A 27,312-nucleotide genomic window follows, 5' to 3' on the forward strand; every position below is an offset into this window, starting at 1 on the left:
TGAGTTAATGCTGAAATGAATTAAGACTTTGGGGGACTGTTGGGAAGGCATGATTAGTTTTGAAATGTGGGGACAATCTGTGTCTCCATCCAAATCTCATCTTGAATTGTAGCTCCCATAATTCCCACATGTTATGGGAGGGACCCAGTGGGAGGCAAATGAATCGTAGGGGAAGTTTTTCCATGCTGTTCTCGTAATAGTGAATAAGTCTCATGAGATCTGATGGTTATATAAGGGACAATTCCCCTGAACATGCTCTCTTGCCTGCTGCCATGGAAGACATGCCTTTGCTCCCCCTTTGCTTTCTGCCATGAGGCCTCCCCAGCCTTTCTCCTCCTTTGCTTTCTGTGAGGTCTCCCCAGCCATATGAAACTGTGAGTCCATTAAATCTCTTTTTCTTTATAAATTATTCAGCCTTGGTAGTGTCTTTATTAGCAGTGTGAGAATGGACTAATACAGTTCATTCTTTAAAATGTTGAGGTTGAGGCTGGGCACAGTGGCTCATGCCTGTAATCCCAGCACTTTGTGATGCTGAGGCAAGAGGATCAATTGAACCCAAGGCTTGGATACCAACCTGGACAAAATAATGAGATCTTCTCTCTACAAAAAATTTAAAAATTAGTTGGGTGTGGTGGCACATTAGTCTCAGCTGCTCGGGAGGCTGAGGTTGGAAGATCATTTGAATCTGGAAGTTTGAGGTTGCAGAGAGCCATGATAGCATCACTGCATTCTAACCTGGGTGACACAGTAAGACCTTGCCGCAAAGATAAAAAAGTTTGAGGTTGAAGTAATTATAATTATGCAGAATTTAAAAGGTTATGCTTACAGTAGATTTTTGAAGTTAAGTGATTTATAATGAGGAAAGAGATTTTGACTATATAAAGGTCTGGCATTCTGTAAGTCTTAGCCTTTTAAAATAGCCATTTCTCATTATGTGTACAGTGTGCTTCAAACAGAACTTCTCTCCACATGTGCTCCCTGCCCTGAGAATCATGCTGTGTATACCTGGATATCCACGAAAGCTGGGCTCCGTAGTGGGTCATTGAAGTTTGCCAGTATCTAATGGCATTGCCATTATTCTATAAGCATGATTTACTTATTATATACTATGTGTTTCAAAATGTTTGGCCATCAAGCTCGAATTGACATTAGCTATGTTTCCTTGTGTGAGTAAGTCCTTGCCATACATTTTAATGTCAATCAAAGATAGTGCAGCTTCTAATTTTCAAGTTAGCAAAACACAGCATAATTTTACTGTAAGCTACTTAGTAAATAATATATCGGCAGCTGGGGAACAGTGAATTTCTCAATGCTGTGTTTCTCAAACAGTGGCCTTTAGACCGCTTAGATTAGCACCACCTCAGGTGGTAGTTTACAAAATGCAGATTCCTGATTTTAAAGTAGACTTACTAAGAATTCCTGGTTGTCAGACCTAAAAATTCTATTATTTCTCATGCATCTATAGTGGTCCTTATTATCAATAAAGTTTCAGAACCCATGGGATTAGAGCATAATAAGCAAAGCATTAATAGGTATTTAGGAAAGAAAGGAAGGGGCATCCTAAAGTACTAAGCTTAGAAGATGACTCTTAACATTCTGTGTACCTTATGAGTTATTTCTTGGAGGGGCATTCTGTACTGTGGAATCGGGATGTACTTTAGCATTTTAATGTTTGAGAATTACAACAATAATTGCTTTAACCTACATCTTAGTAATATTCTCTGGCCACATAACTCTATTTTTTATTTCTTTATTTCTTGCTTGCCTATTTTACTTTTTTTTTGGATTAAGCTTTGTGGAAACTACTTGATAAATGGTAGATTATATATTTATTTACTTTATTTGGTGTTGCAAAACTGGTTTTGTCCTAAGGACTCATTTAACATCAGTTGTATAAAACCTTAATTTGAATGAGTAAAATATTAACATGTAAACCAGAGATCACAAACTCTTTGAAATTAAGTATAAAAGAAGAGGAAGAGATTTGTGTCCCCTGAGTTTAAAGTCCGTGCATCATGTATAATAAGAATGAATTTAAAATATCATTATTTAAACTTATAGTATATGCCATTTATTTTTTTTAGCATCACAAAGTGCTGGGATTACAGGCATGAGCCACTGTGCCCAGCCTCAACCTCAACATTTAAAGACCTATTATTTTTATGTTCCTTTATTTACACTTACTGCTTTGAAAGTGGCCTTGCCATTTCATCCAGAATATGCTGGGCACTATATAATGTGAGAAAAAAAAAATGAATAGCATTTACATGTGGATATGTATATCTATGTGTGTGTGTGCACATAGCTTGAAGTTTTCTCAATGGTGTTAAATGCACTGCCTCAAGACTTTCCAGGCAATACTAGGAGATACGTAAGTCACTCTGTAGAAGGATATATAATGATTGTCCCATGTGTGTATGAGTGGTAAAGGGGAAAGAATATTCACCAGAAATCGTGGAGAGTCTTTACTTTTTCATATTTATTTTAAAAATAAGTTTATTAAGATATAATTGACAAAAATCAATCTGTAGATATTTACATTTTGCAATTTATTAAGTTTTGACAAATGTCTATAGTAGTGAAATCATCACCACAAACAAGATAAAAAATGTATTTATTATCCCCAAAAGTTTATTCATATCTTTTCTAACATCTTCCCTGTACCTTCTCTGCCCACCCTCCACCTCATTCCCAGGAAACCATTGTTCTGCTTTATGATACAATAGATTAGTTTGCATTTTCTGCAAGTTTGCATAAATAGAATCATAGGGTCTGTACATATCTTTCTTTTTGTGAGTCTCAACATACATATTTTGAGACTCATTCATGTTGTCGCACGTACACAGTTTCTTTTCTGTTTTCTTGCTGAGTAGTAGCCTATTGCATGGATATATACACCACAGTTATTTACCCGTTTACCTAGTCATGGACATTCGGGTTATTTGTAGTTTGCAGATGTTATAATAAAGCTACTATGAACATTTGTGGGTAAAATTTTGTGTACCCATATGTTTTCATTTTTCTTAGGCAAATGCCTAGAAGCGGACTAGCTGAATTATATGGTAGCCATATATTTAATTTTTTAAAGACCTTGCCAACTTTCCAAAATGTTTGTACTACTTCACAAAATCCAATTCATTTGTTGTATTACATATATATATATATATATATATATATGTATATATATATATATATATATAGTTGTTTGTTTCTTTTGAGATGGAGGCTCACTCTGTCGCCCGGGTTGGGGTGCAGTGGCGCAGTCTTGGCTCACTGCAACCTCTGCCTCTGGAGTAGCTAGGATTACAGGTGTGTGCCAACATGCCTGTCTAATTTTTGTAATATTAGTAGAGACAGGGTTTTGCCATTTTGACCAGGCTGGTCTTGAACTCCTGACCTCAGGTGATCTACCCACCTTGGCTTCCCAGAGTGCTGGGATTACAGGTGTGAGCCACCACACTCAGCCGTATTACCATTATATTTTAGTTTTATGAATCATGCTTTAGTTTTATATATGAGAAATTTTCATCTACACAAGATCATATGCTTAGTTACAGGAATTTAGTGTTGTTATGGATTCTTATACATTGTTGGAATGGAAAAGAAAGTTTTGGTATGTATATCATGAGACACATAAAAACTTTTTTTTTTTTTTTACTGGATTTTACAGTGTCAAGAAATTGACCAAATAAATTGTTTCTTTTTAAACTTGTATTTAATTAATGTTGTTAATCAATGTATTTAATTTAAGGGTTAATCAAGTGCATACCTTAATCATCTAGCACTCAGAAGCCCATGAGTAACCCTGACATTATAATAACAAAAATATTCAAATTTGCTAGTCCATAGCTCTCATCTGATGATGGAGAGACTTAGTTACTGCTCAAGTTTTCTTCATGTTATTTCAAAAAAATCCTTTACGGCTTCTTCGTATGCGAAGAAAAATCCCTCTTTCATTCTTTAACTTTGGATTTTTCATGGAAATTCACTTCATGATCCTTGTGGCACATAGTGGGAGAAGGTAGCTTTTCCCATTACCTTTGGCTAATGACCGTCTTTGAATTCATAAGATATTTTACAAAATTTATGATCATATTTTCCTAAAATTAACACATTAATTATTTGATTACCCTGTGTCTATGAAAAATGCAATAATTAGCTGGACGTGGTGGTGCACACCTGTAATCCCAGCTACTGGGGAGGCTGAGGCAGAAGAATTGCTTGAACCTGCAGTGAGCCAAGATGGTTGCAGTGAGCCAAGATGGCACCATTGTACTCCAGCCTGGGTGACAAGAGCAAAATTCCATCTCAAAAAACAAAACAAAACAAAAACAAACAAACATAAAAAGACATTGGATCCAGTTTTTCACAATATGATCAAATTGACATCTTAGTGTAGCAGTATCTAAATGAGTTGGTAAATTACTTTCCATTTGTGTTGGTAATGGGAAGTTGATTGAGATAGATTATTTTACTTATATTATGTTATAGTATAGGTTACAGTTGGATCATGAAGTTCAAGTGCATTCACTGTCTACTATTTTATTTACTACTTTGGAAACAAAATGCTCTGTTTCCTGAAAGTAGTCATTATATAAAAAGTCTTCCAAGGTAATCTTCCAAGAGAATAACCAATCTTACTTTTCCGTCACATTTTTCTCTTCAATCAATAATTCTAAATTTAAAGTGTTATTTGTATACCTCCCAAATTGAAGCCAAACATGTTGTTAGCTATGTTTATTTATTTTCACATAGCAACATTATTTAGATATAATTCATGTCATCAAATTCATGTAAAGTATACAATTTAATAGTTTTTTAATAAATTCACAGAACTATGAAACGCTCACCACAATCAACTGTAAACTTTTAAGATTCTACAAGAAACCTATTAGTGATAACTCCCGACTTTCCCACAACTGTCTCCACCCTAACTCTAAGTAACCACAAATCTACTTTCTGTCTGTATAAATTTCCTACTGTGGACATTTCATCTACAAAAATATATAATATGTGTTTTTTGTGATTAGCTTAGCACAAGCTAATATCATCTGTGTTGTAGCATATATCAGTACTTTATTCTTTATAATTGCCAAATAATATATCATTGTATGCATATTCCATATGTTATTGATTCATTCATTAGTTGATGTACATTTGAATTTTTATGCTTTGGGGCTATTATTTTAAACTCTGCTATAAAAATTTAGGTGAAAGGTTTTGTGTAGAAATATGCTTTTAGTTCTCTTGAATATATTCCTAAGAATAATATTGCTGGGCTAAATGGTTTCTGCTTCATATACCTTAGGTGCTCTCTTTACATAGATGTATATGTATTTATAATTGTTATATCTTTCTAATGGGTCGTCTTTTCTATCATTTTGAAATGATTTCATTATTTTAATAACATATTTTATTTTAAAATCTGCTTTGGCTGCTATTCGTATAGTCAGTCTAGCTTTCTCTTGTTTGCTGTTTGTATCACATATTCTTTTTTATCCTTTTATTTTCAGTCCATTTGTATCTTGAAATCTAAAGTGTGTGTCCTGTAGAAAGCATATATTTTGATCATTTAAGAAATCCAGTTTTATAATCTCTGCTTTTTGAATGAATTTTTAATCAGCTTACATGTAATCTTATAATCGATATTGGTAAATTTCCATGTATGATATTATAATAATTGATATAGGTTTATTTTCATCCATGATTGTACATTTATCTTCTATGTTTCATGTCATTTTTGTTTTATATTCCTTCTTTACTACTTTATGCTATATTAAGTAAATATTTTCTAGGTTAACATTTTAGTTCCTGTAACAATTTTTCACTTTGTTTTTGAATTATATTGTTAGTAGATGCTCTCAGGCATATCATATATCTTAACTTATCAGAATCTAAATCAGATTCATAATAACCTAATTCAGAAGATATAGAAATGTTACTACAATATAGCTGTTTGCTCTTTCTCCCATTTTTGTAGTATCGTTGTTAAACATATTACATTTTAATATGTTAAAAACACAACAACACATGGTTACAACTACTACTTCATATACTGTTATGTCTTTAATGAAGCTGAGTAAAGCAAGGATAGCAAGTACCTAAAATTTGTCACATGAAACATATTATATATGTTTTTAATTCTCCTAATTTCTTCCTGCAAATTCAAGTTACCACCTAAAATCATTTCCTTATGATTTTGTGACGGAAAATGTGACGGAAAAGTAAGATTGGTTATTCTCTTGGAAGATTACCTTGGAAGACTTTTTATATAATGACTACTTTCAGGAAACAGGATAAAAACTTACTTTTATTCACTTCCTTTGTCCTGTTATTGTCAAATATATTGCATTTTCATATGTTATAGACCCTGTAATACAATGGTAAATAATTGTTTTACATCATTAATTTTGTTTTCCTGAAGAATCTTTGTTCTGATTATTATTTTTTAATCACTTAAGAGAAGACAAGAGAAGAAACATGCCATTTTAACCTCTTTTTAATTATAAAATTACCTTTACTGGTGCTTTGTTGTTGTTGTTGTTTAACTATCTGAGATCACTTTCCTTAGCCCAGCTTTCTTTAACACTTCTTATAAGGCAGGACTGCTGTAATAACTTCTCTTAGATTTTGTTTACCTGAAAAATATTTTATTTCACCTTCATTTTCAAAAAATAATTTTACTGGATGTAAGGTTCTTATTTGACATTTTTTCCTTCTTTTAGCACTTGGGATATGCTACCCAACTACCTTCTGACCTTCATCAGTTTTGATGAAAAGTCAATTGTCAAAGGAGTTCCTTGTTTTTTTGGAGTTCCTTTGTAAAAGTACTGCTTTGGTTGGTTTATTGTTTATTGATTTGGAGGAGCTATTTCTATTGCAGTGTGAAGTCTCTGATGTCTTTCCTCAGGAAGCACAGGCTTTGGCATGTGCACAGTCACCCTAGGATGATAATGGCTTCAGTAGGACTCTCACTGAATATCTTTCTTTCCTGTCGTCTCTGTTAAGCTCTCTGCTTATGTTAGTATCACACCCAGGGATTCCCCTTCATTGTTTGCCAGCTAGTTGCACTACTGTTTTCAATAATGCTATGTGCATAAGGTGTTACATAACTTGATCCGTTTAAATCCAGAATCCATTGCTGGGTTTTTTTGTTTTGTTTTGTTTTTTCTTGAGGCCAGTCTTTGAGATTTTCTCTAACCTGTGACGACAGGAAGGCCCTTGCTAGTTGTCTCTTTCTCTGGTTTTCTTTTATAAACTAGATGGTCTGTGGTTTAGCGTGCTTATCTCATCTAGACACAAGGGCTTTCTTACTTGCTTTCCTCCAAATTCTCCACTTTGAACTTCCCCCAACTCTGTTCCAAATATTTGGTTTCCTTAGAGAGAGGTTCAGAAAAGCACTTCCCTGTTATAGCTGGCTTCTTCCCTGGGCAAAATGGTGGTAGCTTTTGGTCTTCTTGTTTTGTCTCTTCTGGGTTGAAATTTCCCCTCTATGAGTGAGCTAAAGTGAGAGCTATTGGGGTCCCTTTATTCTTGGCATATGAGCAGGGACTGGGAGAAAGAAGACAGCCCCAACCTTTCAGTCACACCACCTGGAATGTTGGCTCTGCAACCAAGAGTAATAATGAGTGAAATAAGAAATGCTGGCCGCCTGCCTCTTCTGGAAAGGACCGTAGTCCTTGGTTGGGGAAACATGGATCTCCACCTTGGGTCCATCTACCCGGCTTTCCTCGTGCCGAGTTGGGGATGAGGTTGAATTAGGGAGCAAGGCATGGTTCAAATATCACAGACTCTATCTGTTCTTACTAAGATTTCTAGTTTTTTAAAATAATTATTTGTTCATTTGCTATACGCCCTTAGCACAATTTTCAGAGACCTGAATATGTGTGTTTGTTTTAAAATAGTTTTCACTAGTTATGGTTGTTTAGCTGGAGAGAAAGTCTGCAGAGCTACTTATTTAGCATGATGTTCAGGAGTTGCCACCAATTTCTTTTTCATACTCATATATTTTCACGATATTGACTCGTAAATTATTCTAATTTATCTCCTTAAAAATATATTCCTCTCTTTATGCTTACATATCCTTTTGTCTCTCACTTCCTGCTAATTTTTCATAGATAAAATCTGTATTTTTCTTATTTTATATTCAAAAAATGTCTTTATTTTTTGCCTCTATAGGAGAGGAAATTACTTTATAATTTTCTTTTTCCCTGTAAGTAAGTATAGATAATGTTTAGTAATGTTATTCCCCTTTTCCTTATAAAATTTATATGGAAAAACATATATGAATTGAAAAGATTTAACGACTAGGTATATTTTTAACTCGATAATTTTCCATTTAATTTTTTTCTCTTTAGTGATATTGCCAATCTCCTTTCTTCCGCCTGCTGTCTATGGTTAAATGCCTGAACTCCCAACTCGAGGAAGTTCGATAAATGGAACTCTAATCTAGTTGGTCTGCAGTGAGAATTACAGTGGTCTGCAGTGAGAATTACAATGGCTGCGGAAAATAGCAAAGACAGAACTGACAAACAAAGGGCAAATACAGATCTGAATAAAAGAAAACAGTTTGTCTAATTCCAGATATTTTGTCATATGCCTCTAGATTTTGTACTCTTCCAATACAGAAACTGATGAGAGGATTTAAAAAAAGACATACTACAAAGACAATCAATTAAAGACTGACAACTGTCCCCAACATATACATATTGACATGGAACAAATCTACTTACTAGAAGGAAAAGAAGCTTTACCTGGCTGATTGCAACCATTATTTTAATGAATTGAAAACATACTTATTAAGCATCTATGATGTTTCAGATACTGTCTTAGATGCTGGCTATAAAAACTATAGAGAAATATAAAAATGAGGAATTTCTGCAGAGGAAAGAAAGAAAAGGGAGCAGAAGGAAGAGAAAGAATGAAAAGAGAAAGAAAACTAGTAAAAAAGAAAATAACAAAGTTAAAAATTTAACCTAACCTTTATTTTATGAATACATAATTTATATTGAACCTTGTGAACGTCGCAATGGCTAATGTTAATTTTTAAATGATGTGATTCTCAGAATACAAGGTAACCTGTTGAAAAATAATTTTTAAAACTCTGGTAATACATGGTACATAGAAATATTATAATATATTCAGAAACTTAGCGTTTCACGATGTTTTACTGATGCGAGTGATTCATTTATTCATTTTCACTACAGGTAGATGAGGGCGGGTTGCTTTTTCTTACACGTGCTGAGTGCTGCCGGACCTCATGAAACAAATAGTTTGATTACCAGAAAATTGCATCATCATAGATGTTTCAAAGAAGTCACACTTTCCTGCTGCTACAGAAATTGCCCAAATGCATAGATATTTTTATTTTCTTAAAGCTTATTCTACTGAATAGACTTAAAAATAATTTTCTGCCACATTTTATTATATTTTGGACATGCAATAAAACATCATTTTAAATATGTTTGAGGAGAAAGGACATTCTAATGTAGACAAATACAGAGCTCACCCTGAGGCTTCGTTCGAGTCAGGTAATATATATACCTGGTTCTTGTAGCACCTCTGAATGTAGATCTGGGAAATAACATTTAAGATAAATTTTATGAAAAGCATTGACATTTTACTTGTCTGGGTAAACTGAAAAAGAGACTTTGATATTTAGATAAATGAAGTATCTCCTCTTAATAATCCTCCATAAACATTATTTTTCTCATCTGACCTTTTCAGATCTATTAAGAAGAGCTGAATTTCAGTACTATTCCTTGCTAAGTGGGATGGTTATCCATGTTGCCAATTAATGGTGGGGCCATTCCTGTAAGAGTCAGTTTAGAACCAGGATTATGACTGGTACTTCCTTAAAAAAGTTGAAAATTACAAGGACTTTTAAAAATCTACCCTATTTCAGACAGGAGTTGTATGAAGGGGTGCTCAAAGGCAAGAATGAGATTTGCCTCAAGAATTTGTTTGAGGTCTTTTTCAGTGCACAAATGAATGTGGTTACCAGACTTTAAAGTTATACAATATAAAATACAGTCTTACTATGGTCTAGAGACAGTTTAAAACAAATACAAAATGAAAAGCTCTGCTTGAACATTAAAGAAAAGTGTTTTGTAAAATATCTTTGAACATTTAACCTTAAGATACACACAAAAAAGTATTGACATTTCCTCTAAGACAAATTGCCTTTAAAGTATGCATTGAAGTTACTGAATGAGTTAGCCAGACATAGTTACTTTAGGTCAGTTAAGAAAGAAATAATGGAGAAGTTGTATTTAGTTTTCAGAAGTTTGATTTGCAGAACTGTGAAGCAGTAATTACACATGTCCAGTTCTCCACTGAGTTTGTTCACTCCTAATTTTTGACAATAAAGCCAACTCTCATGTAATGCGTACATTTTCTGTTCTCTATGAGATGAGATCATGAATCTAGCTCACTGGTTATGGCAAAAAATCACTAAAGGACCACTGACAACAATTATGTGGATTCAGACTAAATTCCTTGATTTCTCCCCCAAAACTATCATGTTATCCATCAAAAACCACTTTTAGAAACCCTACTTCTGAAAATAATAGTAAAGTTCCAGTTCCATATAAGCGTAACTGTTTGGGACACACTAAGACCACGCTATTTTGCTCCTGGTCAGAGAATTCAAGACCCAAATAGGAAATGCCGCTTAATAGCCTACATAATTCCTAAGAGATATCTTCAAGTGATGAGAACGCATGGAAGTTTCAGTTTCTAAATCCTGCCTTGTCCCCAGTATGGTCTATTTAACTTGGAATGGATTAAAAAGAACTGGCCTAGTCTAGGTAGGTGGCTGATAAAGAGGTCTATTTCAGGATTCAGGGAAAGTATTTCATTATAAAAGTGAAGGTATTGGCGGGCGCGGAGGCTCACACCTATAATCCCAGCACTTTGGAAGGCCATGGCGGACAGATCACCTGAGGTCAGGAGTTTGAGACCAGCCGACCAAAGTGACGAAACTCCATCTCTACAAAAAATGCAAAAATTAGCTGGGCGTTGTGGCGCACACCTGTAATCCCAGCTACTCAGGAGGCTGAGGCAGGAGAATCGCTTGAACCTAGGATACGGAGGTTGCAGTGGGCCAAGATCACGCCACTGTACCCCAGGCTGGGTGACAGAATGAGACTATGTCTCAAAAAAAAAAAAAAAGTGAAGATATGTTCTTTTTCAGTCTGTATAAATAGCACCAAAATTGCAAAAGTGGAGAAAGCAAATAAACCAAAGTAGTTGAGATTATACTACTCAAGGTATATTAGCATCACTGTGGAGACAAGGCAACTTCTCTAGGAACTTCACTTAAGAGGATTTTCTTTTTCCAAAACTTCAGTCTAAAAGTGGCCAGAAACTAGATATAGAGTCTGGTGGCCTAATATTATAAACCTAGGAAAGATAGATATGAAAGTATCTCTTGAAATATATTTTGTGAAAAAAATTGGATGTAAGAAAATCCAGATATCTTAGCTGCTTATTTATTTATTTATTTATTTATTTTTCCCCAGCTAACCTAACTTGAGGCATTTAAACTTACTCACTTTGGGTGCTCCAGCGCTCGAACTTACATTTGCTATTTCTCTTTTCACCTTAGTTCTTGCTAAGACAAAAGATCTAATCTCCTGAATATAAGGAGATTGCTATTCTACAATTTAAATTTTATAAAGATTAATATAAAAACTAATAGAAAATCCTTTATCTTGAGACTTTACCAAGAAATGTTCAGGCAACTAATTTTCATTAATAGTTATACTTGAGGAATTTTTCTTTCGCTATGTTTAAAAATTTTATTATAGAAAAATTTCTGACATATGCAAAATAAGCACAATAATGGAATGAGATACTGCATGCCATCACCCAGTTTTAAATGTATCAGCATTCAGCCATTTTTTTCATCATCCCTCTAATTACTCTCCACTCAATTGTAATTATTACTATAACTTACAGTTATGATTTTTTTGTTGTTTTTTTTTTTGAGACGGAGTCTTGCTCTGTCGCCCAGTCTGGAGTGAGCAGCGCCATCTTGGCTCACTGCAAGCTCCGCCCCCCGGGTTCCCGCCATTCTCCTGCCTCAGCCTCCCGAGGAGCTGGGACCACAGGTGCCGCCACCACGCCCGGCTAGTTTTTGTATTTTTAGTTGAGACGGAGTTTCACCGTGTTAGCCAGGATGGTCTCGATCTCCTGACCTTGTGATCCTCCCACCTCGGCCTCCCAACGTGCTGGGATTACAGGCATGAGCCACCACGCTCAGCCTACAGTTGTGATTTTTGAGGGAAAATTTACATACATTGAAATGAACTAATCTTAACTATAAAATTTTGACACAAATTACAAAGCAGATGAACTCACACCCCTTTTGATGTAGAACATTTCCGTAACTCCAGAAAACGCGAATATATTCTCTCACAGTTTCCCACCCGACTCACCAAAAGTGACCACCGTTTTGACTATTTAAATGTCCAGAAGATCTAGTAGAAAGAGTAGGAGGAGTGGATTAGAAGTGGATTATGAAAGGAATTCTGAAAGTTCCTCTGTTTCTTGTTGGTTCTCAAGGTTTTCTAGTCATTTCATTAACACATTACATAATATATAGGAGTGCATATTTTGAAATATGTAAAATGAAGATATGTGTGTGTGTGTGTGTGTGTGTGTGTGTGTGTGTGTATAATGTCCAGTGGAAGGTTTTGAAGAGGAACAATTAAAAAATAACGAGAGAGAGAAAAAGAGAAAAAGATGGGAAGAGTAAGTGCCAACATTCCCAGTCCACCTTTAGTTATGTCTCCAGTGTCAAATGTTTGCACTATACTCTTGCTCCTCAAAATATGGTCTGTGGGCCAGCAGCAGACTCTCAGACTCCACACCCTAACCTACTGAATGAGAATCTGCATTTTAACAAGATCATATGTACGTTGCATTTTGAGAAGGCTATTCTTAATCACCATGTAATATAACTGTCATGCAAAAGAAAGGAAAATGAATAGAACCTGAAAGAAGTATACACATGGTATCAGCAAATAAACTATGCAATGTAAAGAAAATTTCTGTTGACTCTATAACTGTGTAATGCATCGTTTTTTAAAAAATATAGAACGGGAAAGTAGAGATACATTTTAAGTATCTTTCCTATTCATTTCTTTGGGGAAGAAGGTCAGCCTAAAATATGAGAAAAGATACTATGATTGGCTCTTTTCAATGTTTTTTCTGTTCATCTTAAGGCTTCTGGTAACCCTATAATCCATCACATTAGCCAATATTAAAATCAACAAATTTACACTTTTTAAAATTTTACTTGAATGAGTTCATTAACATTTTATGATTTATACAATTGCTATCAAATTTTATGTGTCCAATTAATATTACATTAAATGCTACTTTTGTAAGGGAAACAGCTAAAAGAAGCAGATGTGTGAGTTCTTAAAGTACAGCTGTTATAAAAAGTAAACAACCAGCAGTAATGCTTTGGAGTAATTTCTCGTATATTGTGCAGCATAATTATAAGAATCGTTTGTCAAGAGATCGATATTTTCTCACTCTGACACTGCTTAGAGCTAGGAACAAGTAAACATTGGGCACAGAGTTATAAAGAAAGGAAATAAATGTAAAAATGAGGCAACATATTTGTATAAATCTATGAAACTGAAAAGTAAAAGAACCTTATAATATTTTAAATATAAGCAAAGAATCATAAATGCATCTGAATTGTTCTGACATATTTCTGCTGAAAAGTCATTGTGTCTTTTATTTAACATTTTTAAATGGAATTGCACCTAATTTTCAAGTGCCAAAATCTTAGTATATGACTTTAGTAAAAATGAGATGAGATATTTCACAGGACACACGTTTATAAAAAATTCTGCATAGAATTCTGTATCCTGCATGATTTACTTTCAGTTAAAAGATGGAATTGAGATTTCATGCTTCTGTTCTCCTTTCTAAATGTTAGAGATTTTCTTACTCTTCAGAATTGCCTAACACACATAAAACATTTTGAGGTAAAAATCTTAATTAGGTCATTTTCCCCTAATATGTGAATCCAAATATAAACACATTTTCAAGAACAAGACATATCATGTCTATCTATTTTATGTTTTTCTAATGGTTATTTTATTTATCTTTAAAATCACTCAATATGGTAAATTCATACTTCTGAAATAAGTGATAGTGAACCATGCATATGTCTATTAATCAAATATTACATGCAAATCCAATCTTTGCACAAGGCACAAAGATTGAGGAACTGAATTTATTCATTTTTGTTATTAATATATTTTAAAATGTTTTAAAAATAAATTACTTAATATGTGTTAAAATCAAATATTTTATGTGAAAGGACTTATTTCCTGACAATATCAAAGTTTATTTGATACTGAATGATGAAAAAAATGACAGAAAGCATAAGAAAATTGAATACATTTTTCTATCAACTAAATTTAAGATGTTGTTATAATGATACCTTAACCTTATCCTATCAGTTTGATTTCTAAACCTTTAAAATTATCCTCTTCTTATCAGCTACTTCAGACTTGAGAAATTACAAATTAAGCAAAGTATTATTAAACTTCTTTTTCACAGAGAACAAATAATTCTTTAGTGCACCATTTAACGATGGATCTAAATCATGCATAGTAAGTTTAAATATCGATAAATGAATTCACATCTTGTAGAAAGTACTCTTATTCATGCTGAAATAAATTCCTCAGCCAAGTGAAGAGCATTCATCTCAATGTAAATTTCACTGCAAATATATACTTAAGTATTCAAAATATTCAGATGACTGTTCTCCTTTTCTTTCCAAAGATGACAACTTTCTCATCCTAAGTATTCTTTAGCAATTTATGTTCACCTCACATTGTTCATGTTAAAGTTATATTTCAGATGCATTGTGCTTTCTTTTAAGCACAGCCATATGGTTGTAAATTTGCCCTTCCCAACTGTGCTTGTGGCTCAGAAAATTAAGATTATGTTTTAGTAAAACTTACAGCTAAAAGAAAAGAAAGACTACTTTTGTAAGATGATATACATTGTTTTAATGGAGTATGTAAGAGTATCTTGTGACAGATTATAAGCTAGGTAAGCCTGAGACCAAAGAAATAAAATTGCTGCGCCCTACCCTTTTATTGTCTTTCTGGATCTAACCCTTAGAATTTATTTTTAAAGTAAGTATATTTTTATTTAATTGAATTGAAATAGATTAAATGTTAAAATCACAAATATTTGCTTCTTAAAAATTGATAAAGATAGGGAGAAGGTGTTTCCATTATCTTGAATAAATGCAATCTGTTTTATTTTGAAAGGTGTCACATTTTAAAATTCATATTTTATTTTCAGATGTAAAATATTTAAAAGAAGAGGATGCAAATCGCAAGACATTCACTGTCAGCAGCACACTGGACTTCCGAGTGGACCGGAGTGACGATGGAGTGGCCGTCATCTGCAGAGTAGATCACGAATCCCTCAATGCCACCCCTCAGGTAGCCATGCAGGTGCTAGAAATACACTGTAAGTAAACACTCCTTCCCCCTCCTTTATCTCTGCAGCAAATTTCTCCATCTGCATCTCAAATCATTTCAAAACTACCTGAAGTCATAGTAAAGGTGCAGTAAAATCCACAGCAAAATGAAGTAAAACTACACTCGCTAGTATTAATCAGGTTCAAAGGAAAACACTCCTTGCCTGAGTTTCATTTGTAACAGTGAGGAACATTGAAGGAGATGTGTAAGGTTAATACCCCTATGTTTCAAATTGTGGCTTTAGGTAGGTGTGCACGTAAGGGTGGGGGAGAAAAAGTGGTAATTTGGGCAAAATCACTGAGAACTGGTAATCTGAGAGGGCCTTGATGAACAGTGTTATATTAAAATAACTTTATCCTATGCAAATGTGGCTTCTCAGCTATGCTTTTTAAAGTTAGACTAGTTTTACCTTCTATGTGGTATATACTAATGCTGTATAAATATAGGAGCATTTTTTTTTTTTTTTTTTTTTTTTTGAGACGGAGTCTCGCTCTGTTGCCCAGGCTGGAGTACAGTGGCGCGATCTCGGCTATAGGAGCATATTTATTATGTTTTCTTCATCATCATTATTCACAATCAATAAGAACAAAATTAATTTTGTGAATCTAATAGACCAGGGGCAGTGCTAAATGTTTTGCTGGTATTATGTCATTGAGTACTCATTTACTAATAGTTGCCCCGAGTAGTTACTCTCATTAGTCACAAGATACACACGAGGATTCTGAAGACTATAGAGCCTGAGTCACACAACTAGCAAATGGCAGACTTGTGATCATGGCAGTTTTAGTACTTAGCAAGGTTTTAGTAGACAATTATATATACTAATCAAAATGAAAATGAATGAATTGAAACATGTGAAATAAAATATAAAAGAATAGAGGATAGGAGATAATATGTTCTGAATTGCAGTATTGGATTTTCTAGGTATGGGAGATAATATGTTCTAAATTGCAGTATTTGATTTTCTAGGTAATGAAGATTTTGTTTTCTCTTTCTATTTGTGACAAAATTATAGCTTGAGCTTAGAATTTGTGTGTGATATGCAATTACACCAAATCCTAAAATGCTAAACTCTAAGTACTGTTTCAATATGTTTCATTGCATTTTGTTTTCATTTATTTGTTCAACAAAATTTTTTAGTGGCTACTATGTAATAGGCATCGTTTTGGGCACTCGGGTTACAGCAATGACCAAAACAAACAAAAACACAAATTGAGTTTGTCTCCGAAGTGTTGAAATAATCACCTCCACTATCACCAACAAACTTCATTTCTCTTACAGCCTCCATTCTAGGTAGGGATGAAAATAAATAAATAAATGCAACATATCACATGTTACATATTGGTAAGTACTAAGTACATATTGATAAGCACATGGCTGCAAGGAAAATAAAGGAGAGGAGGGCAGTCAAGAGACGGAAATGGAGATTACGGAAAGCGACTATGTGTGTTGGTGTAATGCAGAGGGAAGGGCAAGCACAAAGACCCTGAGGTAGCATGTTCACTGTTTTTATTTCTAGGAATAGCAAGGGTGCCAGTGATACCGGAGTAGAGTGGACTAGGAGAAAAATACAGAGTGTTAGGAGAAAAGATTGGCGAATTGCCAGGTGAACTAGAATTTTTTGGTTACTTTTTATATGGAAAATATAAAGCTGACTATAATATGCTTATTGTTTAAAAAATTATTTTTAGTTTAGTAGTTATTGAAAATGTTATAATGTTTAAATGATTTCAATTAGGTTAGTTTTAGTAATTTACTCCTATTCTCCTTAAAGCAAATTCAGAAAGAAGCATACTGTGGAGCCCAAATGTAGATTATCTGTCAATTTTGACATTTATTTGTATTTTGGCTTTGGGAAAATTACTGAAACTGGTTGAGCTTTGGGTATAAACTAGAGGAGTCATTCTTGTAGGGATGTGATGATAAGCTAGAGAATTAATTCCTTGAACTTAAGTCAAGTTCATGGCATTTAATAGACTGAATAAATGTCAATTGTCTTCCTTTTCCTATTTCTTTTTCTTACATCAGTGAGTCTCTCAAAATACAAAAATTTTTAAACTATAAATATATAATTATTATTATTATTTTTTTGAGATGGAGTTTTGCTCTCTTGTTGCTCAGGCTGTGGTGCAATGGTGCGATCTCAGCTCACTGTAAGCTCCGCCTCCCAGGTTCAAGCAATTCTCCTGCCTCAGCCTCCCGAGTAGCTGGGATTACAGGCATGCGCACCACCACGCCTGGCTCATTTGTTTTTGTACTTTTTAGTAGAGACGGGGTTTCTCCATGTTGGTCAGGCTGGTCTTGAACTCCTGACCTCAGATGATCCGCCCACCTCGGCCTCCCAAAGCGCTGGGATTACAGGTGGGAGCCACTGCGCCCGGCCGTGTAACAATATTTTTAAAGGATTCAGATCAACAGCATTTTAATTTAAACTCTTTAATATTTACACACAAAGCAAAGTAAAACTAAATTTAAAATAATAGTTGACTACTTAGTTAACTGTAAATTCCAACATATAATTAAATAAAATAATAAAAGTCAGTCATAAGAGCTATGAAGACCACTGCCAGTCACAGATCACCAAAAGTCTACCAATAGTCAAGCAAAACTAGATTTATTTAAGTTGCTATGGCTAAGGAGAAAACACAGCAGATTAATCTCTGGATGGAGGTAAGAAACAGTGAGAAGAGACTTGTTATAGGAGTTAGGCTGTGCTTCTGGATTGTGTGTTCTCAGGATTAGGAGCATGTCAATGATGAGTGTACAAGTAACTTTAACTAAAAAATGAAAATATTGTAGGTTTGTTATTATAAAGAAACAATAGTTAATTATGCAAACTTTTGTGGACATCGAGGGTCCTGGTCTCTGTCTTGTTTCACTCCTGGTTATAAGATGAACTTGTCTTTGTTTTATTCCATGCCACAGTCACAGACTACTTTTATTTGATTACTCTATACATTCTGGAAAATTGTTTGTTGAGAATATTTTAGCCCGTATGTCAGCTGCCAAGGTCATTTTCATGACTTTGGAAATCCAAAATGGAAGTATTATACAATTCTTGAGCCTTTTAGCTATTAACCATATTTCAATATGTATGAATAAGTAAAAATTCATGGAGGAAGGCAATTGAATTATCTAATTTTTAAAGAAAGTTTTACATTAAAAATGTTACACTTTTCATGGCTAGCCAATTAAAAATAGCATCTCATTCTATCATGGTTTAATATGTAAATGGCTAGAAGGCAGAAACCAGATCTATTTAAATTATTTTCCTAGCATCTAGCATACCATCATTCAAGTACGCGAAGTTAATTAAAACTAACTGATGATAATGCTAAATGTTTCTTTAAGCATGCAGAACATTCCCCAGAGACTAAATGAGTAGAGGGTGGAAAGGAGACATTGAGCAACAGTCAGCGTCAAAATTAGAGCAAACGGAGCAAATCCATGTGGTCTTCATAAAGATCTTAGAATAATGGCAACAGCATCTCAATGGTTGTTTCCGGAGACAGTAGATCATGGCTGCACATAGATCCACATGTGTAATCTAGATGATATGGAACTTTCCATGAATGAGAAGAGGGAAAGTAGAGCTCAGGCTTGGAAAGGAAGAAGACGGGTTAATCTAGGATTTATGGAGCATAAGTTTAGTAGTTCTCCATTGTCTGACAATATTCTTGTGATGAAAATCCTAAAAGGCTGGCCCAAATGGAGGAACATTTAGCATTTCGGATCCACAGAGATGATACTGTTTTCAGTGGTAAGTCAAAAGAATAAATATATATTCCTACAATAATGGAAACAGCTATGACTATATCTGAAATAAAAATCCTGTGATATTGTAGAAACCTGTTTGGTGAGCAATAAGAAAATTAAAGTTAAGCATACAATGCCAAGAGTATAACGAAAAAAGTATAGCAGGAAGAATTATATTTCAAGAGCTTAACTATGTTAAGTCTATAACCTTGTGATATACAATTTATATGAATCTAACCTGTAAAATGTAACAGAGCAACATTTAAAAAAATAAAATATTAATCACACATTTGAATACTGCCACCACGATGAAAGAGATTTCTTTTAAAACTGAAACTTAAGAAAATGAAAAGCAGAACTTTCACAGTGAATCACAAATGCCTGCAGATTTCACATAATCGGGAAGAACAAGCTTCACAACTGAGCAGTGGGAAAAGCCACTTTTAAAAATTAATCAATGAAAACTCAAATTCGTCCTCCCATTTTCACACAGATTTCTTTGTAAAATAACTTTTTATCTGTGAGTTAATTTTTAGAAGAACAAATTGCATGAGTCAGATATTATTTAAATCTCAGTAGAAATAATATATCTGCACTCATAGAAATTACACAAAACACAGAAAAGAATAAAATGACTTAATATTCATTTTCTGTATGTATCATTGACAAAAATTACATGAAAAAAATTCTTAATGAAAATGAAAAGCGCAAGAGACAGAAAACTAAAATGTCAGACTGTTGTGTTTTTTTCCTGAAAAAGCATTTTAATATGGTAACAAAGAACTGAAAATATAGAAAAATAAGGGTTCAAATTTTAAAAATGTGTGAATAGTAAAGTACATTTTATATATAATTCATCTCATCATGAAATCTTACGCTATCGTTAATGTTTTTAGTACTTCCTTTAACAGTACTGGGCTTTGCCTATAAAAATGAGTCGCTATTTACACATGAAGGTTATTAATGTTTAAAGCAATAAATAGTTAAAAGAGCTTGTAGAGGAGATCCTGCATGTACACACAAACATTTCGATCTGAACATCAAGGAAAGGAAGGAATGAGTGGCTGAAGGAAGGAAGGAAGGAAGAGAGGGAAATAAGCTGATGTGTTAAAATTGTGTTTAAATGAAATTAATTAGGTTAATAATGAATGAAAATAAGAAATATATCATGTATATTTAAAATAACAGAAAAACGTGTGGGTCCAATTGTTACTAAAATTATATCTTTTTAAGGGGTTAAATGGTCAATTGACAGTCCTGACCTTTACCTTCTTGATGATTATATCTCTATTCTAGTTACCATGCAAATGACTAATAAAGTCAATCCATTTTTCTCTTAAAAACTTACATTTTTTAAATGTATTGAACTATTTCTAAAGAGATTCATTCCTTTCCTTACTGTCTTTTAAAGATAATTACTTTGTGCCCAGAGAAACTAAATTCTTCCCTGTACTTTTTTGTTACTTTTCTGGACCAATTAATATGCTTGATCAGTTCTCCCTTTAGTTCCAAAACAATGAAATAGATTAAAAATAAAATTCTGATTATAGAAGACAATATTCAATACAGATGGGTTTAAAGTTTGCTAATTCATTTATTTATATTGTCTTTTGATTCTCAGATTTGAGTAGAGATTCTTTATTCCATGTCTTCTTCGCTGTTGTCCTTTTTCACTTATAAAAAATAATAAAGTTCTTGTTTATGCAGTCTACACTACACAAACCCATATATTTCTCTAGTCCAGGTCAGTTTATTTTAAATCATCCTGTGTTAGTTATATGCTCTTTGCTTTCACTACCTTTCTGTGTATTATACATTAAATGTTTCAGGCTATATCGGCTTATCAGATAGGAAGGTGAATGTTCCAAGAAGCATTCAAAATAGAATATCTCACTCATCTGGCATCTCATTTATGAAATGCTAATTATCTAATTATCTTGTCTACCATAAATTATATATAGTACAAGGGCACAGAATATAAAAGGAAACAGGGAAGGTGAAATGAAAATGATATTTAGGTTACATTTTTTAGAACTAAACTGTTCTTTTGACTAACAAAATGTCATATTTATGCCTGGGAATGCCTTAGAAAAATTTTAATTGAGTCTAAGATATTTCAAAAAGTTAATGAAATGGTACATATGCTAGAATGCTAGAACCATAAGGTGAGGTCTATGCTGTTTAGTAAGAGATGCATTTCATTATGTCAATAAAGACAGCCTAGAGTGTGACCACTATTTGAGATTCCAACAAATTTTTAATTTTTTTCAGAGAAGTTACATCTATGTATTATATTACCAACAGTATACATTACTGGCACATTTTGCTTATGAGACATTATTTTTTATTTTATAAAGGATAAGAATAATTATGTTAACTATTAAAAGTAATTGAATCACCAAATATTTTAAGCCATCTAAAGGCAATGATTCAAAATGTTGTTTTTGTGCCATTTTTACATTATTAATAGTATATAACAATTTGTGTGTGTGTTATTAAAACTCATTGAAGAGGATATATATATTCATGAATGGGAATTCCAAACTGAAAGTCAATAAATGTATATATAAAATTAACATAATATACTCTCAAATTTCCTAATTAAGCTTATCATCAAGTACACATTCATAAAACTTTTTGGAAGTTTTAAAATTATTTAAAAACATTAATTTCATAAAAAGGCAGTAAAACATAACATCAAAATTATGGAATGAATGGATAGTAGAGATGTCAGCAAATCTTTTCAATTATTTTTAAGTCAGTCTAATAGAGAATAAAAACTGGATAAAAATGAGACATAAATAACTGTGACAAGTAAAAATATACATCTTGTTAATACCTAATATTTTTAACTTTCAATTTAATAACTTATTCTACTTTATGTCTAGTTTTAAAAGATAGCTACAGGTATCTTTCTTATTAAAAAATGACTAGATATTTAATGCCCAATATTTTGGAATTTTTGTATTTCCACTTTCTGAATAAACTATAAACAGACAAACACACACACACAGACACAGACATACACACGATTTCCATGAGAAAAATGTATAGTTAGAAAATGACTGTAATAAATCAATGTATTAGACTTTACTGGATTGGTTCTTGATATATTAGGAAAAATTATCATTGCTATTTACCATCTGGGTCCAATAGTCTGTTTTGTTTTTTTTTTAAATAATATACTTCATTTTTAAGAGCAGTTTTGGGTTTACTGATTAATTGAGCAGAAAGTACAGAGAGTTCCCATATACACCTTCTCCCCACTCCCCTTATAGTTTCCCCTATTATTAACATCTTGCATTATTGTGTTATTTTTGTTACAACTGAAGAACTAATATTGATAGATTATTGTTAAGTAAAGTACATCCTTTACATTAGGGTTCACTCTGCATTGTATAGTTCTGTGGGTTTTGACCTGTGTATAATGTCATGTTTCTACTGTTACATCATCCAATTTAGTTCCACAGCCCAAAAAATCTCTTGTGCTCCACCTCTTTATCTCACTTTCCTTCTCCCACAAGACCTGGTAACCAGTGATCTTTTTACTGACTATAGTTTTGCCTTTTCTAGAATGTCACATAATGGGAATTATGCAGGATGTAGTCCCTTTGGACCGGCCTCTTTCACTTAGCAATATGCATTTAAGGTTCCAGCTCATCTTTTCATGACTTCGTAACTCATCTGTTTTTATTGCTGAATAACATTTAATTGAATGGTTGTACTAGAATTTGTTTATCCATTCACCTATTGAACAGTATCTTGGTTTCTTCCAAGTTATGAACACAACTGCTAGAAACATCATGCATAGGTTTTCTTGCAGACATAAGTATTCAGCTCATTTGGATAAATACCAAAGAGCTTGATTGGACGATTGTATGGCAAGACCATGTTTAGCACTTGAAAGTAAAAACTCACTTTCAAAGTGGCTGAGCCATTTTGCATTACCATCAGCAATAGATGAGAGTTTCTGTTGCTCCATTCTCACCAGTGTTTGGTGAGTCAGTAGTTTGAATTTTAGTCATTCTAATAGGTGTGTAGTAGCATCTCGTTACTTTAGTTTGCAATTCCTAATGATGTATGATATTAATTTTGTATCTGTTTATTTCATTTCTGTATGCCTTTTTTTGGTGAGATGTCTAGGTTAGAGAAAAGTTTGACATATCTACCTTGGAAAAGTTTAGATCTTTTGCTAATTTTTAAATTTAATTATTTGTTTACTTATTGATGCATTTTTAAAGTTCTTTGTATATTTTGGATATCAGTCCTTTATTAGATATACTTTTTATACATTTTAATAGTATGTGGCCTATCTTTTCATTCATTTAACAGTGTCTTTTGCAGAGTAAACATGTTTAGTTTTAGTGAAGTCCAAATTACCTTTTTAATGAATTGTGCTTTTAAATTTGTATCTAAAATGTCATAATCGAATCCAAGGTCACTTGGATTTTCTTCTGTGTTATTTTGCAGAAGTTTTATAGTTTTGTGTTTTACACTTAGATCAATGTTTCATTTGAATTAATTTTTGAAATGTGTAAGATCTATGTTTAGATTCATGTTTTTGTGTGTGAATGTCCAATTGTTCCAGCACCACTTGTTAAAAAGACAGTCCCCTCTCCATTGAATTGTATTTGCTCCTTTACATAGTTGATTATATTTGCTTGGGTCTCTTTCTGGGATCCCATTTTTTCCATTGATCTATATATCTCCTTTTTCACCAATACCTTACTGTTTTGAGTACTGTAGTTTTATACTGTTTCTTGAAGTTGGGTAGTGTCAGTCCTCAGATGATTCTGCTGCTGCTGCAGATTCAACAACATCTTCTCCTTCTTCCTCTTCCTTCTCCTTCTTCTCCTCCTTCTTCTTTCTCTTCCTTTCTTTCTTCTTCTTTCTCCTTTCTCCTTCATTTCCCTTTTTTCTTTTTCCTTCCTTCTCCTTCTTCCCCTTCTTTCCTTTCTTCTTCTTCGATATTGCAATTATTTTATATTGGTCAATTTGTAATTATAAATTGTTGTAATTTGTATCACAATTATAATCAAAATGTGATTAATCAATATATTAAACTTTATTAATCCTCAATATATCAGGAAACAAAATAGCCATATTTACTATCTGGGCCACACTTTTTTTGTTTCATATGCTAAGTAATTTTTTTAATGATGTATAGACATAATAACAAAAGGAACGAAAAAAACAAATTTTATTAGAACTTTCAATACAAAATTTAAACAGAAAAACCTTAATTTTTATTATTTTTTTGGCTTTAATGGTATATATATACAAATTGAGCAATAATTGGCATGCATGATCCTGAAATATATCCATCTTGTAAATAATGAGTCCAGCTTCAAAATACATGTCTACTGTGTCCTATCTTGTCATTGCTTTTTGGTTCTTCTTTCACTAGCATTGTCAGAATGCAATACTTTAAAAAAAATTTTGATGGCTCATAATTTTACCCAGAAGAATAAAATATATTTATTCCATAATTGCCAAACATTTTCATTTTTAGATTTATAAAGAGCAATTAAAATACAACTAAAATATATTCTTAAAATTTCCTCATCACCAAATGCTTTCAACATGTTTCCATTTACGGACTATGTAAAGTAAATTCTTATGTTCAAAAATCATAAAAGGTTAAAGAACATTGTCATATTTTCCTTTTAGCAAAATCTTATGGTTGCAAAATATTGTGTGATGAAGTCCTTCCTTGTATTAGAAACTGTTCCAACTCATCCATTTTTGAGCTTGATACAATTTATCTACAGTATCAAAAGCAAAAATTTGTTTTACTGTCATTTTAAGAGGCTTGAGCTTCACTATTTTCTCTTTGCATTTTTCTTCCAGTTTTTCTAATAATTTTGGGGTGTCTTTATTAATTTCCTTCTCCTGCCATTATAGGCAGAAAATGAAAAATTCTGAGTTCTTAACTGATATCATGGAAGCAAAAACAACAAACACAGTAGCAAACAGAACTACAATGTGGTGTTTTTGTTTTTATACTTCTTTTAAATATTTACAAAAGAAAATCCTATAAGCACATAGAAATTAGGTAACAGTGATGATTTATATCACTTGTATAAACCTTCTACCCCAGCATTGTCCAATATAACTTTCTATGATGATAGAAATGTTATCTATTTCCAGATAGGAGCCAGTAATCAGCTCCCTGTGGCTACTCAGCAATTGAAATGTGGGTATTGTGACTAAGGAAATACTATTTACATTTTACTTAAACATAATTGAATTACATTTAAGTTGAAATAGCCACATGTGACTAGTTGTTATTATATGGACATCCCCACTCTTGTATCATTGTATATATATCCATTTTCTTATTATGTTACTCTTTTTATTGTAGTTGGGGATAATTGATGAGTTAGTGGTGAAGTAATACCTAGGTTGCTGAAGTAGCAAGATTTCTCATAACATAAGAAATATAGTGTCACTAAAATTTCATAATGTATTTTAGATTTATAAAATGATTCAATGTTTTCATATCATAATTGCAAGGTAAGCCAATTTTTAAACCTATTTTTAAAATTAAATGTTTTCTTTTTATTGGAGGACCTCTAATAAAGGAAGAACACAAGTTATGAAATAGCATTCCTTAAACATAGTTAGAACTGTTTCAAATGCACTTAAAATAATGTACCATAGAGTCAACAAGTATAAAAATGTATGGGCCGGCACAGTGGTTCATGCCTGTAGTCATAGCACTTTGGGAGGCCAAGGCAGGCGGATCACTTGAGCTCAGGAGTTTGAAACCAGCCTGGCCAACATAGCGGAAACCACGTCTCTACAAAAAATACAAAATAATTAGCCATGCATGGTGGCATGTTCCTGTAGCCCAGCTACATCAGGGACTGAAGTGGAAGGATTGCTTAAGCCCAGGAGTTCGAGGCTGCAGTGAGCCGAGATGGCACCACTGCACTCCAGCCTGGGTGTCAAAATGAAACACCATCTAAAAATAAATAAATAAATAAATAAATAAATAAGAATTAAAATGAACAAAAGTGTCGATGCCTTTATTACCTATATTTTTACTGGTACCTTTTGCTTCTCTTTAAGGTCTTCCTTGTGGGCCAACTTTTGCTTCTGTTCCTCTCCCAGATACATTCAGTTTCACACACTGCCAAACATGTCTTCTTAAATATTGGTTCTTAACCCGATACTTACAAACCCGAGATGATTTCTTATTGCTTCTAACATAAGGTCCAAACTTACATCTTGACATTCAAGGCTTTTAAAATACAACCAACCCCCTATAGTGCTGCTCTCAAGTACGTTTTTTCAGATAATGAATTCTATACTTTACATTATTTCTAGATGCCTCATATATAGCCAACATTTTTTAAAATTATACTTTAAGTTCTAGGGTACATGTGCACAACGTGCAGATTTGTTACATATATATATATATATACATGTGCCATGTTGGTGTGCTGCACCCATTAACTCATCATTTACATTAGGTATATCTCCTAATGCTATCCCTTCCCCCACCCCCTCCCCACAATAGGACCCAGTGTGTGATGCTCCCCTTCCTGTGTCCAAGTGAACAATGTGTCCATTGTTCAATTCCCACCAGCCAACATTTTTTAATACAACACTTGTTCATTTTTCCTTTGCCTTAAATCCCTTCTTTTCTTTCCCTCTAGAAAATCTCTACCAGATCAAATACTGTGTTTTCTCTGGATTATTTTAAATGCCACTTTTCTAAGTAATCTTCTTTGATTCTGACAAATATGTATAATCTATCCATCTCGGGCAACTCCCATAATACATCATCCAGGTACTATCGTGCCTCCAATTTTGAGTTTGCATTATTTTGTACTTTATACGATTTATCTAATTTATTAGGACTGTATTCCTAGAGGTTGCTGTTTTTGCAGATGTGTAACCCTTGTATAATAGTGGTACTGTGTCTTGTATGCACGGTGATTTAGAAATATTTTTCAAATAAATGAATGATTACCACAAAAGCATTCACTAAAATCAAAAGAAATTTAACACACCATTGAAGAAA

The 27,312-nt window shown here is 33.2% G+C and overlaps 1 protein-coding gene across 4 annotated transcripts in view; it reads left to right on the top strand.

Moving 5' to 3' along the window:
* Nucleotides 1-27,312, top strand: part of CADM2 (cell adhesion molecule 2) — a 1,085,741-nt gene that overhangs the window by 918,617 nt on the left and 139,812 nt on the right. For all 4 annotated transcript variants that reach the window (XM_007986176.3, XM_038002402.2, XM_038002403.2 and 1 more), the window contains one exon: nucleotides 15,343-15,513. In XM_007986176.3, coding sequence (XP_007984367.1) covers nucleotides 15,343-15,513 — 171 coding nt within the window. The remainder of the gene's footprint in view (nucleotides 1-15,342; nucleotides 15,514-27,312) is intronic.

Source organism: Chlorocebus sabaeus, chromosome 22 (genome assembly GCF_047675955.1).
Source record: "Chlorocebus sabaeus isolate Y175 chromosome 22, mChlSab1.0.hap1, whole genome shotgun sequence".
NCBI classification, from domain to species: Eukaryota; Metazoa; Chordata; class Mammalia; order Primates; family Cercopithecidae; genus Chlorocebus; species Chlorocebus sabaeus.